At 42.8% G+C, this 15,316-nt stretch overlaps 2 protein-coding genes across 7 annotated transcripts; both read right to left on the reverse strand.

Moving 5' to 3' along the window:
• Window positions 1-605: 605 nt before the first annotated feature.
• Window positions 606-3,111, reverse strand: LOC133906627 (glycosyltransferase BC10-like). The gene is made up of 2 exons (XM_062348582.1): window positions 1,454-3,111; window positions 606-998 (listed from the first exon to the last, which is right to left on the reverse strand). The coding sequence occupies exon 1, from the start codon at window positions 2,587-2,589 to the stop codon at window positions 1,507-1,509; it is 1,083 nt and encodes a 360-aa protein (XP_062204566.1). The 5' UTR covers window positions 2,590-3,111; the 3' UTR covers window positions 606-998; window positions 1,454-1,506.
• Window positions 3,112-5,880: 2,769 nt separating this feature from the next.
• LOC133906369 (protein IQ-DOMAIN 5-like) lies at window positions 5,881-11,914 on the reverse strand. 6 transcript variants are annotated; one of them, XM_062348248.1, is made up of 8 exons: window positions 11,746-11,914; window positions 10,662-10,781; window positions 9,650-9,773; window positions 9,555-9,604; window positions 8,983-9,207; window positions 7,588-7,701; window positions 6,450-6,957; window positions 5,881-6,302 (listed from the first exon to the last, which is right to left on the reverse strand). In XM_062348248.1, the coding sequence occupies exons 2-8, from the start codon at window positions 10,743-10,745 to the stop codon at window positions 6,070-6,072; spliced, it is 1,338 nt and encodes a 445-aa protein (XP_062204232.1). In that variant the 5' UTR covers window positions 10,746-10,781; window positions 11,746-11,914; the 3' UTR covers window positions 5,881-6,069. The 6 variants fall into 6 exon arrangements, with proteins under 6 accessions (XP_062204232.1, XP_062204236.1, XP_062204234.1 ...); XM_062348252.1 differs by lacking the exon at window positions 8,983-9,207; XM_062348250.1 differs by having other exon boundaries at window positions 5,881-6,224; window positions 9,555-9,773.
• Between the last annotated feature and the right edge of the window lie 3,402 nt (window positions 11,915-15,316).

Below are 15,316 nucleotides of genomic sequence, written 5' to 3' on the forward strand. Positions count from 1 at the left end.
CAGCACCAATGCAACATAGACAGGAAACCTACTTCATAATATGATCTCATTCTCGTCATGCTGCTTTCATGAAATAGTACACAAAATCTCCTCCAAGGACAGTTGCTGACATTATGGTTGTTGATTGAGCACATCGGCATATATGATAGTATGCAAATCTGGCCCAGTGTCTCTTTCCATGCACCCACCTCCCTACCAAGAAGCAACCAAAAAAGACAAGAAAAACGAAAGAAAAAGGGGGAACAGGGGGAGGAAAACATGGAAAAGTGCAAGAGTCCCCTTTCTTGGTCTAAATCTATAGTACATGATTGGGACCAGTCCACTGACTGCTTCCGAGTAGATATAACTAACAAAAGGTTAAAATTCTGCACATCGGAATTCAAGAACTATTGGATTCATCCAACATATTAACATGGTCCTTGAGTGTGATGGATTGTTTAATGCTTGCTTGAGCCTGTTGTTTTGATAGTATTGGCTTTGATATTTTGCTCAGTCAGACTTTATACAGCAGCATGCAAAGACAGGTGTAACCCTGCAAGTTCTTAACACCGTAGTGACAAAAATGACTTCAAAGGCAAGGCAGTGGTGCCATGACACAGGTGATATACATTTTAAGAAGGCGTGATATTGACATATGTACATATGTAACAGATACTACAAACCATCACTGCATGTATCGACAGATTGCCTCCATGCTAATACATAGGATGATCATGCTAATTACTACCTATTACGTGCCAACAACTCCTCCCTCATCTTCTGACACCACTCAGCTTGAATTGGAAAGAAAGAAACTACAGAACACACAAAAATACTAACATGGAGGCAGCTGGGGCCCTTCGCCACCCCACGATCATACTCTCTGAGGAGTGGCGCCCTCTTTTGCCAGGAGCAATTACACGAACAAAGCAAAGTCGGTTTGGTGTTCGTTGCTCATCTCTGAAGGATTTGAAAGAGAATGGATGGATCAGCTTGCGCTTGTTCATCACATCACAACCCTGCAGGGGAAATAGAGAATTTCCATTATATTCTTTTAATGAACCAAATCCATGAGTGTCACCAAGACCAAGAAATAGGGGATGTGTTCACAGAAGTGTGCATGATCTTGCAATCTTCCTCATGACAATACTTCAAGTGATCAAAGTGCGAAAATGCCTTCTTCTTTGGCAAGTTTAATAATTGCAAGTTTGCGAATGGGTAAGGTAACAATGTTCTACTGTCTGTCTAGATGCGATAATAACATGTAATCGATAACATAGTCGGCGGAACTGGGTTTCTCAATTCTATCCCAAAAGAAATATGAAGCCACCTGTTCTGAATCAAACACAATCTAATATGACATGCCATTGAATATTATTGATTTGTTATTCTTGCTCTTTGTTTCTGATGCAACCGAAGGTAACTCGGCACACTTGAAATTTAAAACTATGAAGCAAGCAGAAATGTGCATTACCTCAGCGCTTTCAGCTCTGCAAACGGGCACTGGAGTGCCCGGTACGACAAAGCCTAGTTCCGCAGTATGACGGAGTCGGCAATCTCCATCAATGGACCGAGGCACTCAGGAGCAAACTTGCGTGCAAACATGTGTGAGTAGGTTCCATTGGACTTCCTGAGCTCCCTGATGAGATCCCCGGACACCTCCTCTGGCTGGTACGTGTGCGGGTGGCCATCGACGGAGTCAGTCCAGTTGACCCTCGTGAGCGTGAACTTGGTGCACCCCTCGGGGTCCTGCATGTCCAGCAGCGTCGGGAAGTAGTGCTCCTCCGGGTAGCACGAGTACTTCCTCTTCACGAGGCACGGCAGCTTGAACTTGTTCCAGAGCCTCCTGTCCCTGACCACCATGACGGCGTGCCTCCTGGTGAGCACGAAGAACTGCGAGCCGACGCGGAAGCGTTCGAACGGCACCTCCGGGAGCATCACGTCGTCGCCGCGCGCGTAGTAGCGGTCGTGCAGCGTGGGCTCGTCGTCCAGGATCTCGATGAAGCTGCGGCGGCGGCGGCGCGGGCCGGCATTGTCGGAGAAGAGAGCGCGGTAGAAGGTCGGGAACGGGTGCAGCGGGATGCAGGACTGCGAGAGCAGCGCGAAGAAGTGGTTGTCCGGGTCGTCGAGGAGCGCCGTGGCGAGGAGGCGGCGCGAGGCGGAGATGAGCGTGGCGGAGGCGCGCTGGGTGGCCTTGCCGGGGATGATGCGGCCGCGGAAAGAGGGCGTCAGGGGCAGCGTGAGGACGGCGGAGGGATCGGCGTGGACGTAGAGGTTGAGGAGGTCGTGGTGCCCCGCGAAGAACTTCTCCCAGAGCGGGGCGAAGATGAGGTCGGAGTTGGTGAGGAAGAGGAACGCCACCTTAAGCTGCGGCCGCTTGGGGCTGAAGAGGGAGGAAGTTGTTGACGCGGCGGCGGCGGTCGACGACGGCGAGGCGGAGAGGAGGACGGCGCGGCGGAAGAGGGCGAGGTCATCCGTCTCGTCGGCGTCCGGGATGGCCGGGAGCGTCCTGGGCGGGATGAGGCGCGGCGCGAGGAGGAAGACGGCCGGGATGGAGAGCAGCAGAAGGAGCGACAGCACGTAGGGCGAGGCGGTGTACGGCAACGCCATCTCCGGCGAAAGCTCCGATCTTTCTCACTTCAACCCCCAAGAAAAAGCTGCGATCTTTGGGCCAGGATCAACAAGCGCAGGAATACTCAATCAAAATCCCCGCGATTCAGGAGTGGTTTCCTGCGGGGGTCGGATCTCGACACCAGGACATCCGCAGACATTAATCACACCAACAGAAACTTGGAACTCGCGAAGATCAGGCGAGGCAACGGCGTACCGAGAAAAGGATCAGAAATGGAAGGAAAAGAAGCGGGAGGAAAACTGCAGCAGGTGCAACGAACGAAGACCGCAGTAACCGCACGAAACCGCAGGAGACAAGGAATCAGCCGAGCCGGGAATGGCGATGCGCGCGGCGGTTCCGATCGCGCGGTTGGGGTGGAGATGTTAGATTGTTCGGAGGGAGAAGACGCGAAGCAACAGGGGTTGGGGAAAGGGAGAGTGCAGCAGCGGTTGTGTTTCGGAGCGGAGTGAACGAACACTGCTCTTATCGGCAGTTTGCTTGTGCCTCTCGCAGAGACTCTGCAGCCTCAGCTAATCCGCCGGATTAAATTCTTAATTGATGGCCATTAAATTGAGGCACCGATTAGGCGCTGGAAAAAAAAAACAGATTCTTGCCTACAAAATCCTTATAAAATTTCCCTGAAATTTCTGCGTTTGCAAACATGCTTCAAGTTAATCGACGGCCGGTATTATAAACTTATAAATATTAGATAAAAGCACTGTCGGAGTCGTTGCGATGGCAAGTGTAAGTTGCTTTGGATTTTGGTTTGCTTTGACCACTAATTCCTATCGTAACCGTTTTGCAACTGCAACCAAAAGAAAAGCATGCCTGCTTGTGAGTTTTATCAGAACCGACACCTGGGTCAATCTATACTTTTGTATGAGCATGCCCTGTTGCTGTTGAGGTTGGATCATCGGCAGAAACATAATCCCCTTTCAAGTTGTTTATCCATGATTAGTTTAGATTGGAGTTTGAGACCTCGATTAATTAAGCGGTGATGGCTTTTTCAGTAGCGGGTGAGGAGGCGACGAGACGAACGAGAGTATAATACTGTCATTTATAAACTGAGATGATGTTATAATTGCACGAGGAGAGTATGCATCACACGGTTTAAAAGTCTAGAGTTCTTTTTCATTGTCAGAAAAACAGTACAGTATAATACTGTCAGCGTCGCGTATGACGAAGCAGATAAGCAGCGTACGATGGAATCCTGCTTTCTGCTTACCTCGCGTACCCGTATAAAATTCAGATTTTTTTTTATGAGATCATAAAGGCTGGTTTCTCACTTGCTTTCTGGAAATAAATAACATACTACCGTCTCTGTTGATCTGTTCATTACTCGATCCATGATTCTTTGGCACTCTGTTGATCTGTTCAGAGAAGAAGTGGATGGACCTGATTTGTGCAGGTGTAGAAAGACAGGCGATGGAAGGTTTCTGATACGATATGTCAGCTGCATCCTGCGTTTTTTTACTGTATTTTTACCCTTGAAATGGAGCTACTGTCAGTCACTCAGTCAGGCCAGGAGCTTGACAACAAGGTACCCAGAAGGCCAGAAGAAGGCCAGAAGAAGGCCATACATAGATCCAATCCTCTGACTCAGATAAGATCAGATCGGATGACTCAGGTCAGAATTTGAAGAAAAACTAGTAGTATTCTCCATTCATTCATTCATCCGTACATTTGTGGTCAACACGCATGCCAAACACGTTAGATTCTGTTTTGTTTGTCCAGAAGAGCAGACACATTCATCTACATCTTTCGGCTAACAACAAATGATGATTATCTGGCTGTCGGTATGTTAAAAAAATGGTTGTCAGTTCACAGAACCTCTCATAAAAGCAAATCGAGTCGAGTACTTTTAATTACTTTTAGATGAGCTAACATTTTGTCATACAATATTAGAATATACATGTAAAACCAGTCCGTATAGAAATCGATAAACAGCAAAAAAAAAAAATACTCCTTTCCAATTTCTTCGAATAAACAGTCTAATGTGAAAACGATTTGTGATCAATATTTTGAAATTTGGTACAGTTACACCTATCAACGTAGACATCACATGTGGTGTGCTTTCAGTATAATTTTTTTTTCTGAGATTAGAGACCATGCCCTCTCATGCAGCCTACAGTTCAAAATTCTTAGAAAAGAGAAGTAAAAGGAGGATTTTGGTTGGTTGATGTGACTTCCGTATGTTCTGGGCGCACCTGTCTGCTAAACAACGACAAGATATCACCCACAAAAAAATTGGATGATGCTGGGAATATTACGTGCGGACCTGTCCAAATTAATTTGCGGTTCCACAAGACCAACTGGCTGGCTAATCTTTTCCATTTGGCACATCATCCTCTACATTGACTTCCCAACGACCAACAAAGAATAAAAAATTGGGGAAAAAGTTTTGAAACAGTTATGCATAATAATTTCACTAAAGATTATATCATCAAATTTCATTATCCTAGCTTATATGCATGCAACATATAAGGTCAGCACAACACGCCACAACCCTTTCTGTTGATTCCTAAAAGAAGGCTGCAAAGAAGGCTGCTTTGATCTGCATGATTGCACTTGAAGACACATCATATGAACCTGCTTTGCAAAAGCAGTACCACAAGGCACCACTTTATCATAGGAAATACAGAAGTGTGGAACCGAATGGAACACATTGTTCTTATACAAAATCTTGTGTGCCCCGTCAAGAAGAATCTGGATGACCCTCAACTGAAGGAAGCTTGAAGAAAAGAGGAGGCAGCGAGAGTTAGATGGTGCTGGAACGAATCCAAATCTGGAATTATGTCTTTCAACAAAACCTAACTTGCCAAACCTGACCCGGATCCAAAATCAATATCAAGCACAAAACCATCCCGCCCCCGGCCCCGAAACCCGACAGTGGGAGAGCAGCGTGAGTGAGCGGGGTGGGCGGGGCGCGGCGGGCGAGCGATCGAGGCAAGGCGGGCGCAAACGCTGGATGGACGGGGTTTTGGATGACACCTGCGGGAGAAAAAACAGACCCGAACCTGACCCAAGTCAAGGCCCTGACCCGATAGCTTTGCGAGGCTATTTTTCCATCCGAACCCGCCCCCGTCGGGTCTGAAACCCGCGGGGACCCGACCTGACGGTGGAAATTGCCATCCCTATGTATCACTGATGCTGAAGACTAAAACATGGCAGTTAGAAACATGGTTTTCTAATTTTCACATATTGAGCAATTTGAAAGGAGATAATACAACCACAGTTTGCACGCATACGTGCAAATGCTGCTTCAAATTTTTGGGTAGCTGGAAGAGAACTTACACAATGATAGATAGCGGCAGTGTAAACAATTTACAACACGCTAACAAACTCACACAATTGTAGAATACATGGCATCAATTCGCATGTAAAGATTTATTTTTCAGCTTATATACACAAATGCAACAGCATGCATGACGAAGGGGCATTACCAAGCGCATAAATATTGAATAAGATGGACGGGGTTCTCAGGCTTGTGTCTCAACTGGCTTCACAGTTGTGTTAGCAGGCTTCAGCTGCTCTCTTGATTCAGACTTGGAGGTTCCTTTCACTGCACTCTTGGATCTCTTGGCCTGGGTTGTCCGATTACTGTTGGTAGGGCCCTTTTCTACTTCCCCACTACCTGATGCTGCACACAAGTCACGAGCATCAAATGCTTCGGAAGCTTCAACTGCTGATATCTTGCTCAGATGCATGTTAACTACAACCGAAAATTTTAGCTAGCAACAAATTTTTATTGTAGGATATAACATTTTGTGAGTTCTGCCATATTACGGAATGGCTGGCAATAGTTTTCTGAATAAGTGTCAGATGTGATGGCAATAAAATACAGAGACAGACGAATTACCTTTGTTAGGAAGGGATAGTCGCTTCTTTGCTGGTGCACTGGTTTGCCCTAGCCTTTCTTTTGGATTGCTTGTGGACCGGGAAGTCAAATTTGAAGGTTGAGAGCTGACTTCATCAGAGATTTCAACTGATGACTTAGCTTTTATCTTGGATGACCCCAAAGAAGTTGCAGGTAGAGCATTTGCAGACTGTCCAGATGAGGAGCCACTCACATCAGAATGCGATTTCTTGTGGCTGGTGCTTTTCTTCTGCCATGATCCATTTGATTGTATTGTTGGCGTGGGCACTTTTTCTTTTGGTTTGTTCAGAACCTTGGTCCTGTCTTCTTCAGCCTGTTTATCATCACCAATCGGAACACCCTCTTTGGCATTAGTGTCAAGTAACCTGTTCTCCCATGGGCGTACAGCCATCCACCTCTCTAACCAGTTCTGACTCCACTGATTCTCGTCCACCCCAAGTCCTTTGTCTTGGAGACTCGCCGCTTTTTGTTTCCTGGAACCTGCTTGCCACTGCCAAAGGAAAACGCGAATTAGCATACCTTGTAAGCTATGCACTAAGAACAACAGTTTTCTGCCACAGTGAAAAGAACAGTGAGTTCAGACCCAAAAATAGCAAGTCCTGTAGCTAAAAAGAATGTATTTTAGGCAAGTCACAAAGAAAAGTGAATTTTGATGTTTTCATATTCGTTGAGCTGTGGTGCACTAACCCAAGTGCCCAGCAACCAGAATCCCTTTATCCAGATGAACGGTCCAGATTACCTTATCAAGGTCGCCAGAAGGACATCCTAAACAGTCTACCCACAAGCATTTGCTACAACTTTGATAAATACAAAGCGGCTATTCGCCCTGTAAGTTCCTGAACCCAGTCAACCTCTAGTGGAGATCAAATATGCAATGTTGTATAGAATAACAGAATGCCTGTTCAGCTAAGCCATGGGTAGCAATCCACACACACCCACAAGGACAAAAGGTCACAAATATCTACAAGTTTGTAACAATATACTTTCAACAACAGAACAGCAAAATAAGCAAAGTACCAACAGACTCTGCAGAGCTTTTATCCTAGAAATATTTTAATCTTTCAAGCATCAATATAAAGCAATTCACACTTTCTGGTAGAATGTTATTGTTCCAAGTTACCTGATGTGTTAAAGCATATGCCATTGCTCGTTCCCGCTTAGCCGCAGCTTCTTGCCTTTTTAATGCCTTAACCTTCATTTCTTCTACCGAGCCTATATTGCCACACCAGTCTTCCTGAAAGCCATCAATAGGTAATCAGTTCTCAACAAGGAACATTTCCTTCAAAATAAACATATCCCAGATTGTTCATTCTTCACGGGCAATTGGCAAAATGTTAGTAATCACCATAATTAATCAGCTCATACTTGATTAAACACACAAAAACTTGAATATTGCCTATGTTGTATTTGACATTCTGTTCCACTATCTTCACATAGGGTAGAGATCAGCAGAAATTTTTGTGCATGCTTTGCAACCAGAACTAAAGCTTCTTAGTTTCCTAAACAACTGTTGATAATGGCAGCTTTGTTTAGTAGAAATAATGTCAACAACTTACAACCAGGTCATTCATGACATGGACAATCTTGTAGTAAAACCGGACCAGACCAGGCTATATGTCGAGGGTTAGTCCCTGACAATGATTTCGGGTATGTTAGATAGCGAGTGCGTGAACAGCGTTTTAAGAATCAATGTATGCGCGTACAATGACTTAGGGACATAATGAGTTATACAGATTCAAACCTCCCGAAAGATAATAGCCCTACGTCCTGTGTGTTGTGTTATGAAGGATCTCAATTGGTTACAGAGGTAGCTCTATCTAGCTGTCAGACTTGATCTTTCCTTTTCTACAAACGGGATTCTCATCCCTTTATATAGTAGGGAGGAGAACTTACGTGTGGGTCCAAATAGAAGATCCTGCTCATCCTAATATCTAACCTAAGCCATCATTACGAAGGACCGTCCCCGACCACTTGCTTGATCGGCCTGCTGATAAGGTCCCGTCCATCGTGCGGTGCCTCGTCGACCTACAAAAGTTTCACTCTGTAGCATTTAATGCTACGAGACGGGACAAGACCACTCTACACCGTCCATGACTTCGTCCATTGGAAGACGTCCGGGGAAGAAAAACACTTAAGTGAATATCAATAAATACGATTGGACATGTTGTGTCAGATCCGGCCCTGCGACCAGTGAGGCCGATCGCGGGTTTATGTGATGGTGCAGGGAGATTGGTCGCATATGCCTTATACTGGTCATGGGAACCATACTCTGGTCACGCGACCAACTAGTTTTAGGAAATATACGCTTCTGCCCATTATATCTCTCATGGGACCCATTTACCAGGGTACCCCTTTCTCAATACACCGACACTATAGGTCTTACTTATCCCTTGATGAAGCGACACTCAGGTCTGGTTTATGTAACTAGGCTTGTATATTGATATTTACTAAGGACATACTTGACTTGCATTTGCATGATATATCTCCTAAACAAGAGAAGAATGATGTTTCTCACCTCAATATCTCGATGGTCCTCGCGAACTTTTTGTTCAGGTGTTTTCTTCTGGGCTACCTGGCTTTCCAAAGCAACGCGAACTCGCCTTGCTCTGACACGAGCTTGAGCTCTTACCAGTGCTTGCATGCACTGAAGTGTTTCTGCTGCTTGCTTTCTTACAGCATGACCCCTAACAACTGCCTGGAGTCTAACTAGTCCTTTTAACGCCCGTAAAGCCCGCCTAGCCTGGTACAACCATGGCAAAAATATGAGACTACTTTTTGAGCCACATGCAAGTAATGAAGAACTGAATAAGAAAACATGACTTTTAAAACTTTTCATAGGTGTATCTTTTGATGCTGCATGAGTGGTTAGCAGCAGTTTCTACCATCTTCACAAGTGAAGGATTAACCATAACCTTATCTTATCTATGCCCTTACCACGTTTTGCGACAGTTACCTAGTTGGATAAGTTGTGGGCTCAACCAGAATATGAGTTGGAAAGCTAGACTTCTCTGCACAACAGAGAGCACCATGTCCTATGATTTTCTTAGTTGCGGTAACAACATGATAATTAAAGATAGAGTATAGTACCAAGAATGCTCGATAGGCAGACTGAATAACTATTGCAGCCTGATGCTCCTTTGTGACTTGAAGAGATGTGCTGGGTGAGGAAGTGGAATTTGAGATCGTTTCTTTGATCGTGTCACCAGCCAATGGTTCAACTTGTACTCTGAGTTCTTCGACTGCAAGGACACCTTCTGTATCTACAGAATGCTTCCGTTTGTGTAGCAACTGGGTAGCAGATCTCCTCTGCAATTTCCAGAAAGTATGATCTTGAAGCAATATAGCCAATTAGCGACAATGAAAAAGAATGCTTAACAGAGATGTGCAACAATAGTGTCATGGAGGATGGGCGGTGGCTGTCAAAATACTTCGTGGTTAGATATATGTTCACGGCACTTGCATAGCTGGCCACTACGAGCCTTGGCATAAAACAGCTCGAACAGAACTATATTTGACCTGTTTCTGCATTGTTTAATTCATGGAATGGAAGTAAGGAAGTAACTGACATAAAAGATCCAGAATCAGACTTAAAGTATCCACTGAGACGAGCCATCTAACTGTTTCAATTGTAGTAAATTGAGATTAACAAAATATTAACATACCAAGGAAGAGACAAAAACTGGAACATTTCAAATTGAAGGATGCTGTTGAGTAGTTGGTTCACAAACTTTTTCTGTCATATGTTGGATGAGAGGATGGAAGCATTATCACTCTTGACAATAGCAACATAGTATGAACAATGAAGAGACTTTTGCAACATCAATACGCAAAATGTGCTGACACTACCTACATGATGCAGTACCCAAAATAAGATACAAGGTGTATGACTTTGAAGGAATGCTGGAATATGCAACCCTTAATGGATGTCATATCAGATGACAAAGACAAGTCAGCAATAACTTGGTCTTGACTTGAAATGACTTTGTTTTGGTAAACCATCTGTTTTTATCATCATTCTTAAAGATTCCAAATCTATGGACAGGACAAGTTTAGTTATATATGACATATAAATTTCTATGCTCGCTAAAGGACAACTATTTAAGATATAAGCAAAGGAGTACTTAAGGAATGCACAAAATCTGAAGCCACAGACCACTGCATAGTACCAAACTTAGTGAATGCCCTTGGACTTACTGCATCACTGCATTCAGCATTTTGGCCTTTCTCATGCTTTTTTATCCCAACAAGTGATTTAATCCACTTGGCTGAAATGCCCATGATAGCCTTTTCTTCTTCTAGTACAACAGCTAACACCTGTACATAAGAACATGAATCTCAAATGTATCCTGCCTAAATTGAGAAATAGAGCAAAAATGTGTTCCGAGCATGAGGAATTAGACCAGAATAACACAGAACTGGCGTTAAAATCTTGGAGGGACATGACGATTGTGGTTAACTGAGAACACACGGTTTATTTAAAAGCTTCTGTGCCACTCTTTACAATTTCTTTATTAAAAAATATTATTCATTCGTTACAATCTTTTTGCAATGGAAGTGATGTTGTTAAACACACACATTAATATGGTACAGAAAATTCCACCCTTTACCGTAACCAAGAGCTGCGACGACATAGCCTCACAGACCTATCCAAGCAAGTAAAATAGGTAAACATGCACCCAAACTAGCATCAAATTTACTCTTTTCAACAGCCAGAACCAGAAGAAGCAAGTATTAATGGGAAATCCATGAACAGAGCAGTCGACCAGCTCCATTATCGCATCAAGTAAGCAGCTTTGAACCATCCTTGTATAAATTCTAAGGAAGCATGGATAAATCATGAACAGTTAACAGGGATACAACCATTGCAAAGGTCCTGAACTTCTGGTCGTGAAAAAAGAGATTCGCAATCGCTATCTAAAGTTTTAAATTCTTTGCAGCACGCACACGAACAGAGTAAAAACGTAGCTTTAGACTCCTACTAAAAAGTACTCGCAAAAACGTGAGGGAAAGTCTACAGGAAGAACCACCAGTCAGGCGAATTCTACGCCAGCCAACCCACCGAAGGGAACGCAAAATCTTGAGCAAAATGTGAGCCAACTTCATGAAGAGGCCCATCAACCGGGTAGAGCGAGGCAAGCTTAAGCCCAAGCAAACCATAACACAGATATTGCCTCCCAAGAACTACAAGAAGCAGCTCAGGAGATCGATGTGCTCCCAAAAATTTCTCAATTCACACTGAAAACAATTCGATTCTTGTGAATCGGAGGATGAACTCTACCTGGGCAGAATGCGTAGACCACGAAGAGGGATCGAAATCACTACCGACCAGTCGACCACCCCCTCTCCTCACCCTTTCTCCTCCTCTTCGGGTTGATTGAGCTCGAACTTCTCCTTTTTGGATTCTACTTTAGTGGAGGAATTTTTCTTTGTGTACAAAACAAAAGTTATTGCAGTTGGCAGTGGAGGAGAAACTTTCTGTGCAGGTCCTTATATTGATAATTTTGTATTTAGGACAGCCTGTTCTAAGAAATTTGTTATCCAGGCTCAGTTTTGTTTGTTACTCCCTCTACAAGTGTTGTTTTGTACATCAATACGATATCTAAAATATATATTTGACTACTATTTTTTATGTAATTTATTTATAAAATATAATAAAATTATGTTATTATGAAAATACTTTTCAAGACAAATCTATCTATATCATTTTCAATATTTAAACTCAATACATAAAAAGTAATTTATAGCTAAAGTTTTAAAATATTGATTACTCGTAATAAAAAATGATACTTATTTGTGATTGGAGGTAATACTCGTAAAAGATAGAAAGTATACCATTCTTAGCCATGACAGGGCTTTTTCTTCAACAACGCAATTTCCAGTTATGTTGAAACTCAATCTGGGCCGTAAAGGAGGATCCAACAGCTCTCTTGAACCCTGGGTTTGGATCGACATAAATAATCGCGATCCAAATGTGAAGGGGGGGGGGCATTTTGATGAGTTACATTTACATAGGGTGTATCCTAAAACTTTACCAATGTCGTTGTATTCATCTTGAGATCTGAACCACCTATATTTGATCACATGGCCCAAGGCAAAGCAAACTATATTTTTTGTAAAGATCCCTAAGAACTATATTATTTCTATGAACCATCTCCCTTCTCGAGCAAAATGATGACACACGACGGCAGAGATCACCGCCGTTCGTCAGGCAGCGATCTCCGCAGCCACAGCAAGATGACAAGCCCGATCTGTTCCCTTGGATACCATGCCGTTGCCATACGCCGATCCCGCCTTTTATTGCGGGGAAGGAGCAAAAAAATTGATGGATGACACCATTAAAGTTTTGCGGTTTGGGTGGGTTCCTCAACCCATGACTATATATAAGATTATAGGGGTACTGTTGATAACAAAAATTAGCATCTGATTGGAGGATTATAACATCTGATTAAATCTTTTTGCCAAACAGAAAAGTCGATGTTTGAAAAAATTGGACCTTTCGTCTGGATCGAAACATCCGATTAAATATTTTTTTGCCAAACAAAGAGGTCGGTGTTTGAAAATACCGGATCTTTCAATATGGATCAGAACATCCAATCGTGAGTATCAAAACATCCGATCTAACACAGATCCAGATTTTTGTGAAGAGATCAAGTTGGATTTCAAGATAAGTTTTGGTAAATTCCAACTCAAAACAGGGTAATACCAACCCTCCCTCTAAACATAATGGCCGATTGAGAGCATCCAATATCCAACCGAACAAATACAATTTACTTTACCTTTCTTTTTTTTTATCCCTTTTGCTCTAGTTCTCTTTTCCAACCTCCCTATTGCTTTTCGTTCTTGATCTCGATGACCAAGAGCAAACCGTCTGCCATCTACGCTCTGACAGAGTCTCTCTTGAGCGTGGTTGACGACAAAGGTCCAATAGTGCGGTGCCACAACTAGGGTTTCCTAGGTGCTATCCGTCGGATATTCAAATCGAAGCATCCGACGCCAATCGAAACATCTAATCAGGGGATCGGAACATCCTATCCAATATTTTGCATATGAATTGCTCAGTGTTTGGCACAACATATTTTCATGTCAATACACTTTTTAACGACCCTGGTAGGGAATAAGTTTTTTTGGCTATCTTCTAGCTGAATTTTGAAATCCTAAAGATGTCTACTTCGGAAATCGACAATGATAACATCATCATGACATCCTATGATGAGTTGCCGGAAGAAGCGCACATGGCAATCGAAGCAGACTTGGAACAATGTTGGCAGCAGCTCCTCTCGCGATATGTGAAGACTCGGCAAGGCGTGTTCAAAAAAGAAGATTCTCCACCGCCCGCCGACCAAAAATGTGAGGTATTAACCAATGTGAGTGCTCAACCCTATCCATCGCATGAAGATGTTAATACGATTGATCAATCTGTTAGTGCAACTATGACTAATAGTATTCAAAAGATGGTTAATGATGCATTGGTTGATAGGCTTTGGCCTTTAGTTTTACAAATACACGAGGAACAAAATTTGAACAAACCTACTGCTAGCAATGCTAATGCTTTAGTTCCTCCTGCTATTGTTAAAACATTACCTAGTGCTTCTTATCCTTATTGAATAATCCTCATGATGGCTAAAATTATATGGGTAGTGTTACACCTAATCATATTACTGCTCATACTATTAAAACCGATGTGACATAAAACCCGTATCAAACGTCATATGTCAAGCACCATGCTTCAACTTCGGCTCAAGCTTATAAAGCCGAAAGTTATCCCAATATGCAAACACCTTTTTACAAAACCTTAGCATATGGTACTCCACCTATACCGCCACAAGGGTTGAGGATCCCTTATGGACCGATACCTAAAGAAAACTTCATCACACCACCTCCTATTACTTTTTATGTGCCGAATATGTCTACGCCACAACTTGGGCCAATGGTTAACCCCGTTGAGTCCGTGGCCGAATATGTCTACGCCACAACTTGGGCCGATGGTTAACCCCGTTGAGTCCGTGGCCGATGGCTACCGTGTTAAGGAAACAATTCGGTGTACACGTTAGAAGAAAAGCTCGTGCATACCAAAATCCATATCCTGAGCATTATGACATAATCCCATACCCCCATGGTTTTAAAGTATCTGATTTTGTAAAATTCACCGGGGAGGATAATAGAACAACTAGGGAGCATGTGGGTCAATCTCTTTGCGTAATTAGGTGAAGGTAGTTCCAATGATGTTCTGAAAATTAGGTTGTTTCCTCTCCCATTATTTGGAACTACTTTTACATGGTTTACATCTGTTGCTCCCAATTCTATGCATGTGGGGTCTCAATTAGAAGAAAAATTTTATGAGTATTTTTATAGTGCTGATACTGAATTGAGACTTTCACATTTAATATCGGTTAAACAAAAATATAATGTACCTATTGCTGATTTTTTAGAAGGTTCAGAGATACAAAGAATCGATGTTTTAACTTAATGCTTTCTGAAAAAGATTTGACTGAATTAGCATTTTCTAGATTATTATCTCATCTTAAGGAAAAGCTAGAGGGTTATGATTTTTATGATGTTAGTCAAGTTTTGCAAAGAGCTCTGACACAAGAAAGTTGAGCTAAAGAAGCTAGAAATTTTCAAAAGTCATGTGATAGAGTAAGGGTCGATCGTCCTAATGTTCACATGCTTAAGTACAAATCTAAAAATTCGGACGATGATGACATTGATGTATATACGGCTAAATGAGCTTAGTCTTCTAAGTCTAAACCATTCATTTTCTCTGCTCTTAAGCCAACCCCTACTAAGAATCGGTAAGAAGAAATTAAATTTACTTTTGATGTAGCTAAGTGCAATAGAATTTTTTTTTA

The sequence above is a fragment of the Phragmites australis genome, chromosome 23 (assembly GCF_958298935.1).
Source record: "Phragmites australis chromosome 23, lpPhrAust1.1, whole genome shotgun sequence".
Taxonomy (NCBI): Eukaryota; Viridiplantae; Streptophyta; class Magnoliopsida; order Poales; family Poaceae; genus Phragmites; species Phragmites australis.